This window comes from Herpailurus yagouaroundi, unplaced genomic scaffold (assembly GCF_014898765.1).
Source record: "Herpailurus yagouaroundi ecotype Mexico unplaced genomic scaffold, PumYag 379, whole genome shotgun sequence".
NCBI classification, from domain to species: Eukaryota; Metazoa; Chordata; class Mammalia; order Carnivora; family Felidae; genus Herpailurus; species Herpailurus yagouaroundi.
This window is the reverse complement of record NW_024412596.1, coordinates 551994-566638: the sequence shown is the minus strand read 5'-3', so window position 1 is coordinate 566638 and position 14645 is coordinate 551994. Positions and strand designations below refer to the sequence as shown.

The window sequence follows — 14645 nt, the reverse complement described above, 5'->3', positions numbered from 1 at the left end:
AGTTTTTTTTTCTTTTGTTGCCTGTGCTATTGGTGTCATATCCAAGAAATCATTGCCATATTGGTCCCTTTGACACCATGCTTTTGTGTTCCTTCTTGTACCAGCGGATAGACATGGGTCGGTTTGATCTTATTGGCCTGGAGGGTCGTGTCTCTAGATATGAGGCTGACACATTTCTACCCCGGCACCGCCTCTCCCGCCGGGTACTGCTAGAGGTGGCTACTGCTCCTGACCCCCCACCCCGGCCCAAACCAGTCAAGATGAAGGTCAACAGGTACCAGGGCTGAGGGATAAAGGGATGGGTTCCTAGAAAAAGTGGCTAAAGCTGGCTGGGGGCAGAAATTGGGGTGGAAAGGAGAGAGTTGGAGGCTAGGCTGGAATGTTTATGTGGGATTGATGCAAAATACTGTGAAGGATTTGGGGGAGAGAATAACTAGAAGAGGGAACTGGGAGGGGCCCTCATGTTTGTCACTGATCTTTCTCCATTTCTTTGCTTGGTGCTTTTCAGTCATCTCAAGTTTCTTTCCCTTTTTCTCCTTTGTGTCCTTTCCCTTTACCCCCTTTGCTTTTGTTATCTTGTCATATATTTCTGCCTCATTTTCCTTGTTCCTTTTTTTTCCCCTATACTTTATTCTCCTTCTCTCCCTACCAACCTTCTTCTTTTTGTCCTCATAGGATGCTGCAGCCAGTGCCCAAGCAAGAAGGCCGGACAGTGGTGGTGGTCAATAGCCCACGGACCCCCCTGGGCCCTGTCCCAGTCCGACCCCCTCCAGGCCCTGAGCTCTCCACCCAGCCCCCACCTGGCCCAACCCCCCCAGTGCTGCCAGCACCACTGATGGTGTCAGCCTCGCCTGTTGGGCCCCCACTTATTCCGACATCGCGGCCTCCTGGCCCCGTTGTGTTGCCTCCACTGCAGCCAAACAGTGCGCCTCTGCCCCAGGGTGAGTTACCAGGGGGCTAAGATGCTGGGGAGTACCTCATGTATATTATTCAGATTGGGGAAGAAATAATGAAATTGGGAGTGATGAGGAAGCTGGATTGGAGATAGGTGTGCTGTTTGATGGGTTGGCAGCGTGCATGGAGGCTTTTGGGAGCAGGCTAAGGCTCTAGTTAGGGTATATCTGACAGGTGTTTGCTTTGTGTCTACAGTGTTGCCATCCCCCCTGGGGGTCCTGAGTGGGACCTCAAGGCCTCCTACACCAACCCTGTCCCTAAAGCCAGCCCCACCTGCTCCTGTTCGCCTAAGCCCTGCCCCACCTCCAGGCTCATCTAGCCTGTTGAAGCCTCTGACAGTGCCACCGGGCTACACTTTCCCTTCTGCCGCCACCACCACCTCTACCGCCACAGCCGCTGCTCCCACCACGGCAGTGCCGACGACTACTCCTGCGCCACAGCGCCTCATCCTGTCTCCTGATATGCAAGCTCGCCTGCCCTGTAAGTTCTCAGGAGTCTGTGAGTGAAAGACTTGAGATGGCAGGAAGGTTTATGTGCCACAGGGTTGGAGAAAAGCCAGGAAATGTGAAAGAAAAGTTTAGGTAGCTAATGTACATAAAGCATTTTGCCATATGCTGGAAATTCATAATCAAGTGAGAGCTGTCGAGTCCTGAGGCTGATAAGGGAGGTGACACAGAGATGTGTAAATTGTGATAAACCTAGCAGCAGAAAGTTATTTGAGGTAAAAGAGCAGCACAGAGTTGGGAGTGGTGATAAACTCAGCATGGTGGCAGACCATTAGAGGACGTAAAGGAGATTGCCAGGCAAACAAGTGGGATTGGAAGGAGTAGCACATCAAAGGCTGAGTTTGTTGGAACCTGATAAATTGAGGGGGAGGATTGGAGGAATTGGAGGCTTGTGCCTCATCAGGTGAAGGGGCATTAGGATGACCCTTGTTTACATTAGACTCTTTCTTTGTTCCTAGCAGGCGAAGTGGTCAGCATCGGGCAGTTGGCCTCACTGGCACAGCGTCCAGTGGCTAGTGCAGGGGGAAGCAAACCTCTCACCTTCCAGATCCAGGGCAACAAGCTGACTTTGACTGGTGCGCAGGTGCGCCAGCTTGCTGTGGGGCAGCCCCGCCCGCTGCAAAGTAGGTAAAACCCACCCCCTGTCCTGCCTTTTTTCTCCACTTCCTTGTCTCTGTTTTTGTTGCTCTTTTCAAACGTCAGCCTTTATGTTTCTTTCCCTAGCTTTTGGTGGGTGGGGCCCAGGGGAATGTTTGGAAGGGGTCTTTTGAAAAAGGGATGAGGTCATTCTAGAGAAGTTATCCCCTCTCTGTTTTTTTCCTTTTCCTCTTGCCCTTGCCTCTACCCTCCTCAGGCTGATAGCTGCTTCTCTTTCTTTCTCTCTTCCCTTAACCCAGGGAATGTGGTGCACCTGGTGTCAGCAGGGGGGCAGCACCACCTCATCAGCCAGCCTGCCCATGTGGCTCTCATCCAGGCCGTGGCCCCGACCCCTGGCCCCACCCCTGTCTCTGTGCTGCCTTCTTCGACCCCCAGCACCACCCTTGCCCCCACTGGCCTCAGCCTTCCGCTTGCTGCTAACCAGGGTGAGGCGCCTGGCCTTCCTATTTACTTAGCCCTTGCTGGCCTTGGTCTTTTCAGGCATGCCCTGGGCTACTGTCTGTCCAGCCTTCCCTCAATGTTATTTTCCCTTGTCAGTATCTCCAGTATCTGTCTGCTGCCCTCTCCTGCCCCTGGACTTCTTCCATCCTTTGGGTCTCTTGTTTCTTTTCTACCTTCCCCTCAATGTAGCTTCCTCTTGCAGTGCCACCAACCATGGTGAATAATACAGGCGTGGTGAAGATTGTAGTGAGACAGGCCCCTCGGGATGGACTGACTCCTGTTCCTCCGTTGGCCCCAGCACCCCGGCCTCCAAGCTCTGGGCTTCCAGCTGTGTTGACTCCACGCCCCACGTTAACCCCTGGCCGGCTACCCACACCTACCCTGGGTACTGCCCGAGCCCCCATTCCCACGTCCACTCTGGTGAGGCCCCTTCTCAAGCTGGTCCACAGTCCTTCGCCTGAAGTCAGTGGTGAGTCCAGGTGGCTTAAGAGCAGATGTTTTTGCCAGGAATGGAGATAGGGTGGCCCCGAGCGATTTCTTAGTCACAACAGATTCCTTGTTTAACAGCATACTGACTTGCTTTGTAGTAGGCCCCAGAACTAGGCTGCTGAGCCCTTGCCTCATTTTAGAATTTACTTCTTAGAACATTGGAGGGAAAGGAAATGTTAAATTGTCAGATTCCTTGAATCTTTGACTTCATGGTGTGGGAGTGAATGTTTTCTGGGAAACATGTGAAGTGTGGGGGTAAGGGAAAAGATAATAGGGCAAGAAAAGAATTCTGGGGCTAACTCATGCTCTGTCTCCACAGCTTCAGCACCCGGAGCTGCTCCCTTGACCATCTCTTCTCCTCTCCCCGTGCAGTCCCCACTCCCTGGGCCAGCTTCTCCAATGCCGGTTCCCAATTCCTCTCCCCTTGCTAGTCCTGTGTCCTCTACGGTCTCCATCCCAGTGTCATCTTCACTTCCCATCTCTGTCTCTACCACGCCTCCTGCCCCGGCCTCAGCTTCACTCACCATCCCCATTTCGGCCTCCTTGCCTGTTTCGGCCTCTGGCCCGGCTCTGTTGACCAATGTGACTCCAACACTGGCACCTGTTGTCTCAGCGACTCCTGGACCTCCCTCTTTGGCACCAGCTGGGGCTTCCCCATCAGCGTCAGCTTTGACTCTGGGTTTGGCCACGACTCCATCCCTGTCTTCATCTCAGGCAACTGGTCACCCTCTGTTGTTGGCTCCAGCCTCTTCACATGTTCCAGGGTTGAACTCAGCCATGGCCCCAGCATGTTCACCTGTATTGGTACCAGCTTCTGCTCTGGCCAGCCCTTTTCCGGCAGCACCAAATCCAGCTCCAGCTCAGGCTTCCCTTCTGGCTCCAGCACCTTCTGCATCTCAGGCTCTAGCCACCTCTCTGGCTCCCATGGTGGCTCCACAGACAGCAATCCTGGCTCCTTCTCCAGCTCCTTCTCTGGCTCCTCTTCCAGTCCTGGCCCCATCGCCAGGTCCTGCTCCTGTCCTGGCTCCATCGCAGACTCCGGTTCCAGTTCTAGCTTCTTCATCTACTCCAGGAACTCCTTTAGCTTCAGCTTCTTCACTGGTGCCAGCCCCAGCTCCTGTGTTGGCTCCATCATCAACTCAGACTATGGTACCAGCCCCTGTTCCGTCACCTCTCCCAAGCCCGGCTTCTACACAGACACTGGCCTTAGCCCCAACTTTAGCATCCACCCTTGGGGGCTCATCTCCATCTCAGACCCTCTCTTTGGGAATGGGGAACCCTCAGGGGCCTTTTCCAGCTCAGACATTGTCATTGACTCCAGCGTCATCCCTAGTACCAACTCCAGCCCAGACACTGTCTTTGGCACCAGGACCACCACTGGGTCCATCTCAGACGCTGTCTCTGGCTCCCCCTTTGACGCCAGTTTCTCCAGTGGGCCCAGCCCCAGCTCACACGCTGACTTTGGCTCCGGTATCGTCATCTGCTTCACTCCTAACCCCAGCTTCAGTGCAAACATTGACCTTGAGCCCTGCCCCAGTTCCAGTGCCCACCTTGGGTCCAGCTGCAGCCCAGACTCTGGCGCTGGCCCCAGTCTCAACACAGGCCCCAGCTTCCCAGGCATCTTCCCTTGTGGTTTCGGCATCTGGCGCTGCTCCCTTGCCTGTCACCATGGTATCCCGGCTGCCTGTTCCCAAGGATGAGCCTGAGACACTGACGTTGCGCCCTGGTCCCCCCAGCCCTCCTTCCACTGCTACCTCGTTCAGTGGTCCCCGGCCTCGACGCCAACCCCCACCACCACCTCGTTCCCCTTTCTATCTGGTAAGTTTTATTGCCTCAAAGGAGAGGGAAGGCAGTTGGGTTTCTTTGGAGTGTTGGTAGAGTGGATGGAATAGAATAATGTCATTTTTATCTTGGTAAATTACAAAGCCTAGTTTTGTAAACCTGATGCTTGAGTGTGCGGTTGGACAAGTCCCTGGGCCTGTACTCTTATCTGTATAATGGGAATAATAATCCATATTCTGGTATGGTGGCTCAGTTGGTTAAGCGTCTGACTTTGGTTCAGGTCATGATCTCACCATTTGTGGAGTCAGGCTCCACATCGGGCTCTGTGCTGACAGTTCAGAGCCTGGAGCCTGCTTCGGATTCTGTGTCTCCCTCCGCCCCTCCCCTGCTTGCACTCTTGTCTCTCTCTCAAAAATAAACATTTAAAAAATAATAATCCATATTCTGCCTTTCTCAGAGGGGTACCTGAGGACCTAATGTGCCTTTATTTATTTATTTTAAATACTTTTAAAATTTGTATTTATTTTGAGAGAGAGATAGCATGTGCACAAGGGAGGCAGAGAGAGAGGGAGAGAGAGAATCCCAAGCAGGCTCCATGCTGTCAGTACAAAGCCTGATGTGGGGCCTGAACTCAAAAACCATGAGATCATGACCTGAGCCAAAATCAAGAGTCAGATCCCCAACCAACTGAGCCACCCAGGTGCCTCCCTAATGTGCTGTTACAACTATGAATTACTGATATGTTCAAGGCTGTCTTGTTATTATTGGGCTTTTTGGTACTTGCTCACTGTTGAGTTAGTGTTGGCATCTAATTGCCCCATCTTGTAGATGAAGAAACTAGCCCACTATATGATGTTATAAATTATAAAGGTTACATGAGTTGTGAAAACTCAGACGTGCTGACTCTGTTGCTTTCTCCTTTCCACACAGGAGGCATTCCCCAGAGATAGACTTTTTTTGGTTGCTAGAACCATTGTGTTTATTAGGTATTTGAATTTCTGAGGGAAGTCATGGAATACAGTTCCCTAAAGATGATCCTCTGAGTGAAGGTCATGTTTTTTGTTTTTTTTTTTTTAAACCTTCACGGCTGTTCCCTGTCCTTTCATGAGCTTTGTGATAGCTGTTTTTTTTCCTGTCATATGTATGGTTCCGTATATGTTTGGTTAAGTTCAGCTTACAGTTCAAATGAGAGTAAATAACACAGGAACTAACAGGAAAAAAGATCTAAAAAATCGTTCCAGGCCTTCTTTGTCTTTTTCTTCTTTTCTTCCCTTTTTTTTTTGTTTTCTTTTTTTTAACTTTATTTATTTTGAGAGAGATGGAGTAGGGAGGGACAGAGGGAGGGGTAGAGAGAGAATCGCAAGCAGGTTCTGCGCTGTCAGTGCAGAGCCCGCTGGAGGGCTCGAACTCACAAATTGTGAGATGATGACCTGAGCTGAAATCAAGAGTCAGAGGCTTAACCAATTCAGCCACCCAGGTGCCCCTCCCTTTATTTTCAGAGCTGCTTCTTATTCTTTGCTTTAGCCCCAGTCGCCCACTCCATCAGTGCCACTGACTCCACCTTTCATCTTTTTCTAATGCTGTCAGGTTGGTCTGGCTTGTTCAAAGTAGAAGAGAGCTAGATTCTTGCCCAAGGATGGTAACCCTATGGTCTATGTTAAATTTTGTTTGCTCTGCAAGTAGGTAGAAACTTCTTAACGCTTTTTTTCTTTAAGCAGCTTGAGATAAAGATTACATACCATACAACTAATCCACGTAAAGTGTACAGTCTAGTGGCTTTTAGTATATTCACATACGTGCAACCAGCATTGCAGTCAACTATGAAACATTTGCATGTTCCTAAAAAGAAACCCCACACCCTTAGCCATCATCTTCCAGCCATTCCATCTCTCCTAACCTTTGGCAACCATTACTTTCTGTCTCTTTAGATTTGCCTATGGAGTCGTATGGTGTGTGGTCTTTTGTGACTAGCTTTTTTCATTTAGCTTAGGGTTTTTGGGGTTCATCCACATTGTAGCATATGTTGGTACTTCCTTTTTTTGTTGTTGAATAATATTCCATTGTGTGGATATACATTTAATATGTCTATTCATCAATTGATGGGGTCGCTTGGATTATTTTTACATTTTGGCTCTTATGAATAATACTGCTATGAACATTCATGTGTAAGATTTTGTGTCTTTCATATGCTTTCAGTTCTATTGGATGTATGCCAGGAACAGAACTGCTGGGTCAGATAGTAACTGTGTTTAACTGTTTGAGGACTACCAAACTGTTTTTCAAAGCAGCTGTACCACTTTACATTCCCACTGGCAGGATATAAGGGTTTCAAGTTCCCCACATTTTTGCCAACGTAGCTATCCTAGTGGATGTGAAGTGGTATCTTGTGGTTTTGATTGGTGTTTTCTTTCTTTAAAAAAAAAAAAAATTTTTTTTTAACATTTATTTATTTTTGAGAGACAGAGAGAGACAGCATGAGCAGGAGAGGAGCAGAGAGAGAGGGAGACAGAATCTGAAGCAGGCTCCAGGCTCTAAGCTGTCAGCACAGAGCCCGGCATGGGGCTCAAACTCACAAATTGCAAGATCATGGCCTAGGCTGAAGTTGGATGCTTAACCAACTGAGCCATCCAGGCACCCCTTTGATTTGTGTTTTCTTAATTGCTATCGCTAATGATGTTGAGCATCTTTTCAGTGGTTGGCCCTTGTGTATCTTCTTTGAAGAAATGTTAGATATTCAGATCCTTTGCATTATTTTTAATTTTTTTAATGTTTATTTTTGAGGGAGAGAATGCAAACAAGAAAGAGGCAGAGAGAGGGGAAGACACAATTTGAAGCAGTCTCCAGGCTCTGAGCTGTCAGCATAGAGCCTGATGCAGGGCTCGAACTCATGAACTGTGGGATCATGACTGAGCCAAAGTTAAGCCAAAGAATGCTTAACCAACTGAGCCACCCAGGCACCCCTGATTTTTATTTTTTAAATTTTTATAATTTTTTTGAATTACTTTTTTTTTTTCTTTTTTTTAAGTAATGTCTATACTCAATGTGGTTTTGAACTCAAGACCCTGAGACCAAGTGTCACATGCCCTACTGACTGAGCCAGCCAGGCACCCCTGACCTTTTTAATTGGGTTACTTTATTTTATTTTATTTTATTTGAAAGAATTCTTTATATATTCTGAATACAAATAGCTTCTCAGAAATATGATTTGCAAATTTTTTCTTCTTTGCTACTACTCTTGAGACCCTGGCCTGTTCTGCTAGGATGCTTTCCTTTTTCACTTTGATCACCAGGAGCCAAGAGGTCAAGTTTAAAGGGAATAGTCAAAAAGGGAAATTTGGGACACTACTTTTATTCAGGACTGTCTGCTAGGATCCAGCCTCCTTCATCTGTTCATTCTAATAACAACTATTTATTGACAGCCTACTAGGTGCCAGATAACAGCTAGATAGTGGGTGAGAATAGCAAAATCAAATATGTTTTGTGTTAATATGGGGCTACAGTTTCGTGGATAGAAAACATTAATCAAAGAATCATACAAATGTGGTAAGTGCTGCAGAAAAGAGTTCTGTCACAACCTGTGAAACCGAAAACGCTAGTGATGGGGAAGAACTGGATCAAAGTTCTATAGATTCCTACCTGCCAGGGCACTCCCCTTTTCTCTCTTAGGGTGATGATACCTAGATGTCTGATTAGCTGTTGCCATCCTACCCCATTCCAGTCTGGCCCTTGGCAGAAACTTGCCATGGATTTGATTAGCCCCTCTGTGTCCTGGTCAGGAATTTGAGGAAGGCTTTTTTTTTTTTTTTTTTTCCCTAAACTATTTTATTTATTTTTTTTTTTTAAGAGAGAATGCCAATGCGGGGGGGGGGGGGGCAGAGAGAGAAGGGAACAGGGGATCCAAAGCAGGCTCCATGCTGACAGCAGTGAGCCTGATGTGGGGCCTGAACTCATGAACCACGAAATCATGACCTGAGCCAAAGTCAGTTGCTCAACTGCCTAAGCTACCCTGGTGCCCCGAGGAAGGCTTTTAATAATTGTTTTGGATCCACTTCAAGGAAGTAAATTAACTTGAGTGTTGCAGAGTTATTTAAGAAAATTCCCAGAAATCCTCTATTTTATAAGCTTGTTGTATATGCAGGTCTTAATTTTAAATATTCAGGCATTCTGCTTTGGTAGCATACAAGGGAAGATCAGTTTTTTCTTGCAGAGAAGTTACTTCATTTAACCTTATGAGAGGTATAACATTCATTATTGACAACTTGGAAAACCACTAAAAACATAACCTAATTTTGAGTCTTACAGTTTACATCAGTTATGGTTAATTCGGGGAGGAATGGTCAGGTTTTCTGTGAGGATACTGATTACTTTTTCTGTGTGTGTGTGTGTGTGTGTGTGTGTGTGTGTGTGTGTGTGTGTGTGTATTTTTCCTCATCCCAGGACTCTCTGGAGGAAAAGCGGAAGCGGCAGCGGTCTGAACGCCTGGAACGGATTTTCCAACTTAGTGAGGCTCATGGGGCCCTGGCACCTGTGTATGGGACTGAAGTCCTGGATTTCTGTACCCTGCCCCAACCTGTCGCCAGCCCCATCGGCCCTCGTTCTCCTGGCCCCAGCCACCCCACCTTTTGGACTTATACCGAGGCTGCCCGCCAGGCTGTACTGTTTCCCCAGCAACGACTAGACCAGCTGTCAGAAATCATTGAGAGGTTGGCAGGGCTAAGTGTTAATGGGAAGCGGGTCTTGGGGCCTCCGAGTGGATGTAGTGGTTAGGGCTGGTGAAGGTGCACTTCTGGGGCCTTTCAGAATTCCACCTTTTATACTGCTTGCCTTCTTTCTTCACAGGTTCATCTTTGTCATGCCTCCTGTGGAGGCACCTCCCCCTTCCCTGCATGCCTGCCACCCACCTCCTTGGCTGGCCCCACGTCAGGCAGCCTTCCAGGAGCAGTTGGCCTGTGAGCTCTGGCCCCGGGCTCGCCCCTTGCACCGTATTGTGTGTAACATGCGCACCCAGTTCCCTGACTTGAGGCTCATCCAGTATGATTGTGGTAAGTTCATTGTCCAGTGAGGATCCCTTGATCTCTTCCCCTCTTTTAGTAGCGATACTGCTACTTCAGAGAGCTGCTGTACATGAGGTCTTTGTGAATTTCATTAAACATTAGACAGTTGTTCAGGTTATGCTTATAGGCAAGACAGAGAAATGTAGGCCTTTATGCTATATTCTTGGCATTTGTGCATTTGATGAAAGTTGAAAATGTGTGCTAACTCATTTATTCATTGATTCAGTGATTGTGAATATCTGTTGTATTTTGCTAACCATTTGGGATACAGTGACAGATAAGATAGTACAACAGAGTTTTCAGATTCGTGGGGAAAGGTGTGTGGTGGTACAAGACTGCATGGTAACCAGTTTTTCTTTTGGGAAAACACAAGGAACTTTTTTCTTGGTTTTGGTTAGGATGCATTTGACTGCAAGTAAGAGAAAACCGACCAATAGTGGCTTAAACCACAAGAACATTTAGTGTTTACTTAATGAGAAATTCTGAGAATAGTGGTTTATGACTGGCTCAGCTTACTGGTGTTTTCATGGACCCAGGAACCTTCTGGTCTTTCTCCATTGCTTATCATCCTTAGCTTTTATCTTTGTAGTCTCATGTTTATTTCTTAATAGTCTTACCATGGCTGCCATAACTCCAGGGAGCACAGCAATGCTTTGAGCAAGAAGCAGGGGTTGAGACAAAGACTCTAAGCAAGTTTCTCTTTTTTGGGGGGTGGAGGGCCGAGTTCTCCCCGCTGACTGTGCTTCACAACTCATTGGTTTGAATTGGGCCATTTGCCCATCCCTAGATTAATCACTAAAAAAAGGGAAATGGCAAAGAGGAACTGTGGCTCATTTAGACCAATCATGATTTATCTTTTAGGATTGGTTGGGGCTCTCTGGGATCAAGGGCTCTCTGCCAGGTGTCCACAGTGTTAAATCAGGTTCTGTTAAGCAAGAATGTCTTTTGGACACAGGAGTGAATTGTTTCTGCCACAACGCTGCAGAGATATTTCTTTCTTTTAAAAAAAAATGTTCATTGGGGCGCCTGGGTGGTTCAGTTGGTTAAGCATCTGACTTCAGCTCAGGTCATGATCTCATGGTTTGTGAGTTCGAGCCCTGCTCTGGGCTCTGTGCTGACAGCTTGGATCTTGGAGCCTGCTTCAGATTCTGTGTCTCCCTCTGCCCCTCCCCTGCTCATTCTCTCCCTCTCCCTCTCCCTCTCCCTTTCCCTCTCTTCCTCTCTTCCTCTCTCCCTCTCTCCCTCTCTCCCTCTATCTCTCTCTCTCAAAAATGAATAAAAGTGTTTATTCACTTTTGAGAGCGAGAGCACAAGCAGGGGGAGAGAGAGAGAGGAGAGAAAGAGAATCCCCAGCAGACTCCTCGCTGTCAGTGCAGAGCTCCACAAAATGTGAGATCACAACCTGAGCCAAATCAAGAGTTGGACGCTTAACGGATTTGAGCCACCCAGGCGCCCCTTAATATTCCTGTAGTAACGTTTTTTGGGAATTTCTTAAATGCTTTAGAACATCAGACAACAAAATGTTTATCAATGTGTACTCAAACATTTTATTTTTTTAATATTAAAAAATTATTTTTAATGTGTATTTTTGAGAGTGGGAGAGACCGAGCATGAGTGGGGGAGGGACAGAGAGAGAGAGGGAGACACAGACTTGGAAGCAGGTTCCAGGCTCTGAGCTGTCATCACAGAGCCTGACGTGGGGCTCAAACTCACAGACTATGAAATCATGATCTGAACTTAAGACGGGTGCTTAACTGACTGAGCCACCCAGGCGCCCTTCGATAAATATTTTAGTAAAAAAAATAATTTTGTAACGTATGAACCCATTTAGAGTAGATCAATTGAAAGTCTATTAAAAGCATTCAAAATGATTAATCAGAAATGTTATAGAAGTTAACTTTTATGTTTGATGGGAGGTTTAACTAGATAACCTCATAAGATCCTCTCTCCCTGGTTCTGATCTCAGTGCTCTTCAATCCCTGTATGTTAGCCATGACTGCCAGCTGGTGTTGTTGACATTTATCCTATAAATCTATCTGTTTCAGCTGGCATAATTCATTGTAGTACCTAAGGATTGTAGTACCACCATTGAGGATTGCTTTTTTTCCCCCATGGGTCTGTATGTTATCCTACCTCTGGTTAGACCCAGAGAAATTAGATCCAAGAAAAGAGCAGACTAAAGAGGGGACTCCTTAAGGGAAGGAAATAAAGTTAAATTTTTGATCTCCTAGGCTAATTGAAACCCTGGCCTAAAGCTTTTATTATCTTTCAACTACAACCTTTCAGTACTAAGTGTTCTCCCTATTCCAGCTTATAGCAAATTCCCTGTACCCGTTCATATTTCTTTAGGGAAGTTGCAAACATTGGCAGTGCTGTTGCGACAGCTCAAGGCAGAGGGCCACCGGGTGCTCATATTCACCCAGATGACTCGAATGCTGGATGTATTGGAACAGTTTCTTACCTACCACGGCCACCTCTACTTGCGTCTGGATGGGTCTACTAGAGTTGAACAGAGACAGGTAACCCAGGCATCTGTAGCCCTTAAAGGCTTACTTCAGCTACTGTCTCCCAGAAGGGGCCCCACTAAGCCTTGGGTCTGTTTTGGGGCCTCTGTCTCCTAATACTACCTTTTTTTTTTTTTCTCTCTAGGCTTTGATGGAACGATTCAATGCAGACAAACGCATATTCTGCTTTATCCTTTCAACTCGGAGCGGGGGCGTGGGTGTAAACCTTACAGGAGCAGACACTGTTGTTTTTTATGACAGCGACTGGAATCCCACCATGGATGCTCAGGCCCAGGATCGCTGTCACCGGATTGGCCAGACCCGAGATGTCCACATCTACAGGTATTGCCTAGTCTTCCCTCATGTTATATCCTCTTTACTGATAGGGTTTTATTAACGTATTTGTCTATTTACACATGCCTTCATCACTCCCTAGACTCATCAGTGAACGGACAGTGGAGGAGAACATCCTAAAAAAGGCAAATCAAAAGAGAATGTTGGGAGACATGGCCATTGAGGGAGGCAACTTCACCACAGCCTATTTTAAACAGGTACTAAGATCTTCCAGCCTATGGAGGAGAGAATTACTTCTGCTTTTTAAAGAGGATGCTTTGGCCTCTACCTGCCTTTTCAACTAGTGGCACTTGTGACTATTTCTAAGAGCTGTCATCTCATAGTTGTAGACCGGGGCCCAGCATTCTATTGGCTGACACTTCTTCCTCTGTTCTCTCCAAAGCAGACCATCCGAGAGCTGTTTGATATGCCCCTGGAAGAGCCACCTGGCTCATCTGTACCCTCTGCCTCTGAAGAGGAGGAAGAGACTGTGGCCAGCAAGCAGACCCATATCCTAGAGCAGGTGAAAAAAGAGTGGGCAATCTATAGAGCAGAGCTAATAGTTATGATGTCTATGGTTTCTCAGCCCATTGAGCTTTTGTAGGAGGAAAGGACATTTTTGCTGCTTTCCAGATTACTGTTGACCTTTTCTTTCTTTTTTTCTTTTTCATGTTTATTCATTTTTATTTTTGAGAAGAGAGAGAACATGGGCAAACAGGAGGGGTAGGTAGAGACAGGGAGAGAGAGAATCCCAAGCAGGCTCCTTGCTGTCAGCACAGAGCCTGATGCAAGGCTTGATCTCACAAACCATGAGATCATGATCTGAGCTGAAAGCAAGAGTCGTAAGCTTAACCAACTTAGCCACTCAGGCACACCCCTAGTGTTGGCCTTTGATGGTTGGGAGTAGATTGTTTATTGGTTCACAAGATTTCATAGAAAAAAGGCTTTGGACTCCTCAGTTACAGGTTTGAATTCTAACAGTACTTGTTAATAATTGTGTTTGTTAAGTCAAATGTGTTTAATCTTATGAGTCTCACTTTCCACTTTTTGAAAGTTAATGAGAAGGAAGTAACTGAGGTTTAAATGGCATAATGGATGTAAGAAGTGCTTTCTATGTGGTGTAACCTCTTATTTTTCAAACACCAGTGCATAGTAGAATCACTTGGAAAGCTTTTTGGTTTTTAATTTTTTTTAAATAGGCTCTACACCCAACATAGGGCTTGAACTCATGACCCTGAGATCAAGAATCACACATTACACCAATTGAACCAGCCAAGTGCCCCGAAAAACTATTTTATTTTATTTACTTTTTTTTTAATAATTTATTTTTCAGTAGGCTCCATGCCCACTTGAATGTGGGGCTTGAGTTCATGATCTTGACATTAAGAGTCTCATGCTCTACTGACAGAACCAGGCAGGTGCCCCTGAAGAGCTTTTCATTTAAAACTGTTTTTATTATTATTTTTTAAATATTAAAAAAATGTTTTTAATGTTCATTTATTTACTTCTGAAAGATAGTGTGCTCCTGTGCAAGCAGGGGAGGGACAGACAGAATCCCAAACAGGTTCTGTGCTGTCCACACAGAGCCTGACATGGGGCACAATCTCACAAACCATGAGAACATGACCTGAGCCAAAGTCAGGAGTCAGACACCTAAGCCACTGCACCACCCAGGTGCCCCTTAATATGTTATTTTTTTTTTAATTTTTTTTTTCAACGTTTATTTATTTTTGGGACAGAGAGAAACAGAGCATGAACAGGGGAGGGGCAGAGAGAGGGAGACATAGAATCGGAAACAGGCTCCAGGCTCTGAGCCATCAGCCCAGAGCCTGACGCGGGGCTCGAACTCACGGACCGCGAGATCGTGACCTGGCTGAAGCTGGACACTTAACCGACTGCGCCACCCAGGCGCCCCAATATGTTAT

The 14645-nt window shown here is 46.6% G+C and overlaps 1 protein-coding gene across 4 annotated transcripts in view; it reads left to right on the top strand.

Moving 5' to 3' along the window:
* The window catches only part of SRCAP (Snf2 related CREBBP activator protein), a 35845-nt gene that overhangs the window by 15661 nt on the left and 5539 nt on the right, over positions 1–14645 (top strand). For 2 of the 4 annotated variants that reach the window (XM_040463181.1, XM_040463184.1), the window contains exons 19-31: positions 105–274; positions 676–941; positions 1150–1434; positions 1919–2083; positions 2357–2542; positions 2761–3027; positions 3367–4865; positions 9267–9532; positions 9669–9871; positions 12233–12402; positions 12533–12729; positions 12824–12938; positions 13124–13243. In XM_040463181.1, coding sequence (XP_040319115.1) covers positions 105–274; positions 676–941; positions 1150–1434; positions 1919–2083; positions 2357–2542; positions 2761–3027; positions 3367–4865; positions 9267–9532; positions 9669–9871; positions 12233–12402; positions 12533–12729; positions 12824–12938; positions 13124–13243 — 3909 coding nt within the window. The remainder of the gene's footprint in view (positions 1–104; positions 275–675; positions 942–1149; positions 1435–1918; positions 2084–2356; positions 2543–2760; positions 3028–3366; positions 4866–9266; positions 9533–9668; positions 9872–12232; positions 12403–12532; positions 12730–12823; positions 12939–13123; positions 13244–14645) is intronic. The other 2 variants (XM_040463182.1, XM_040463183.1) reach the window with 2 other exon arrangements.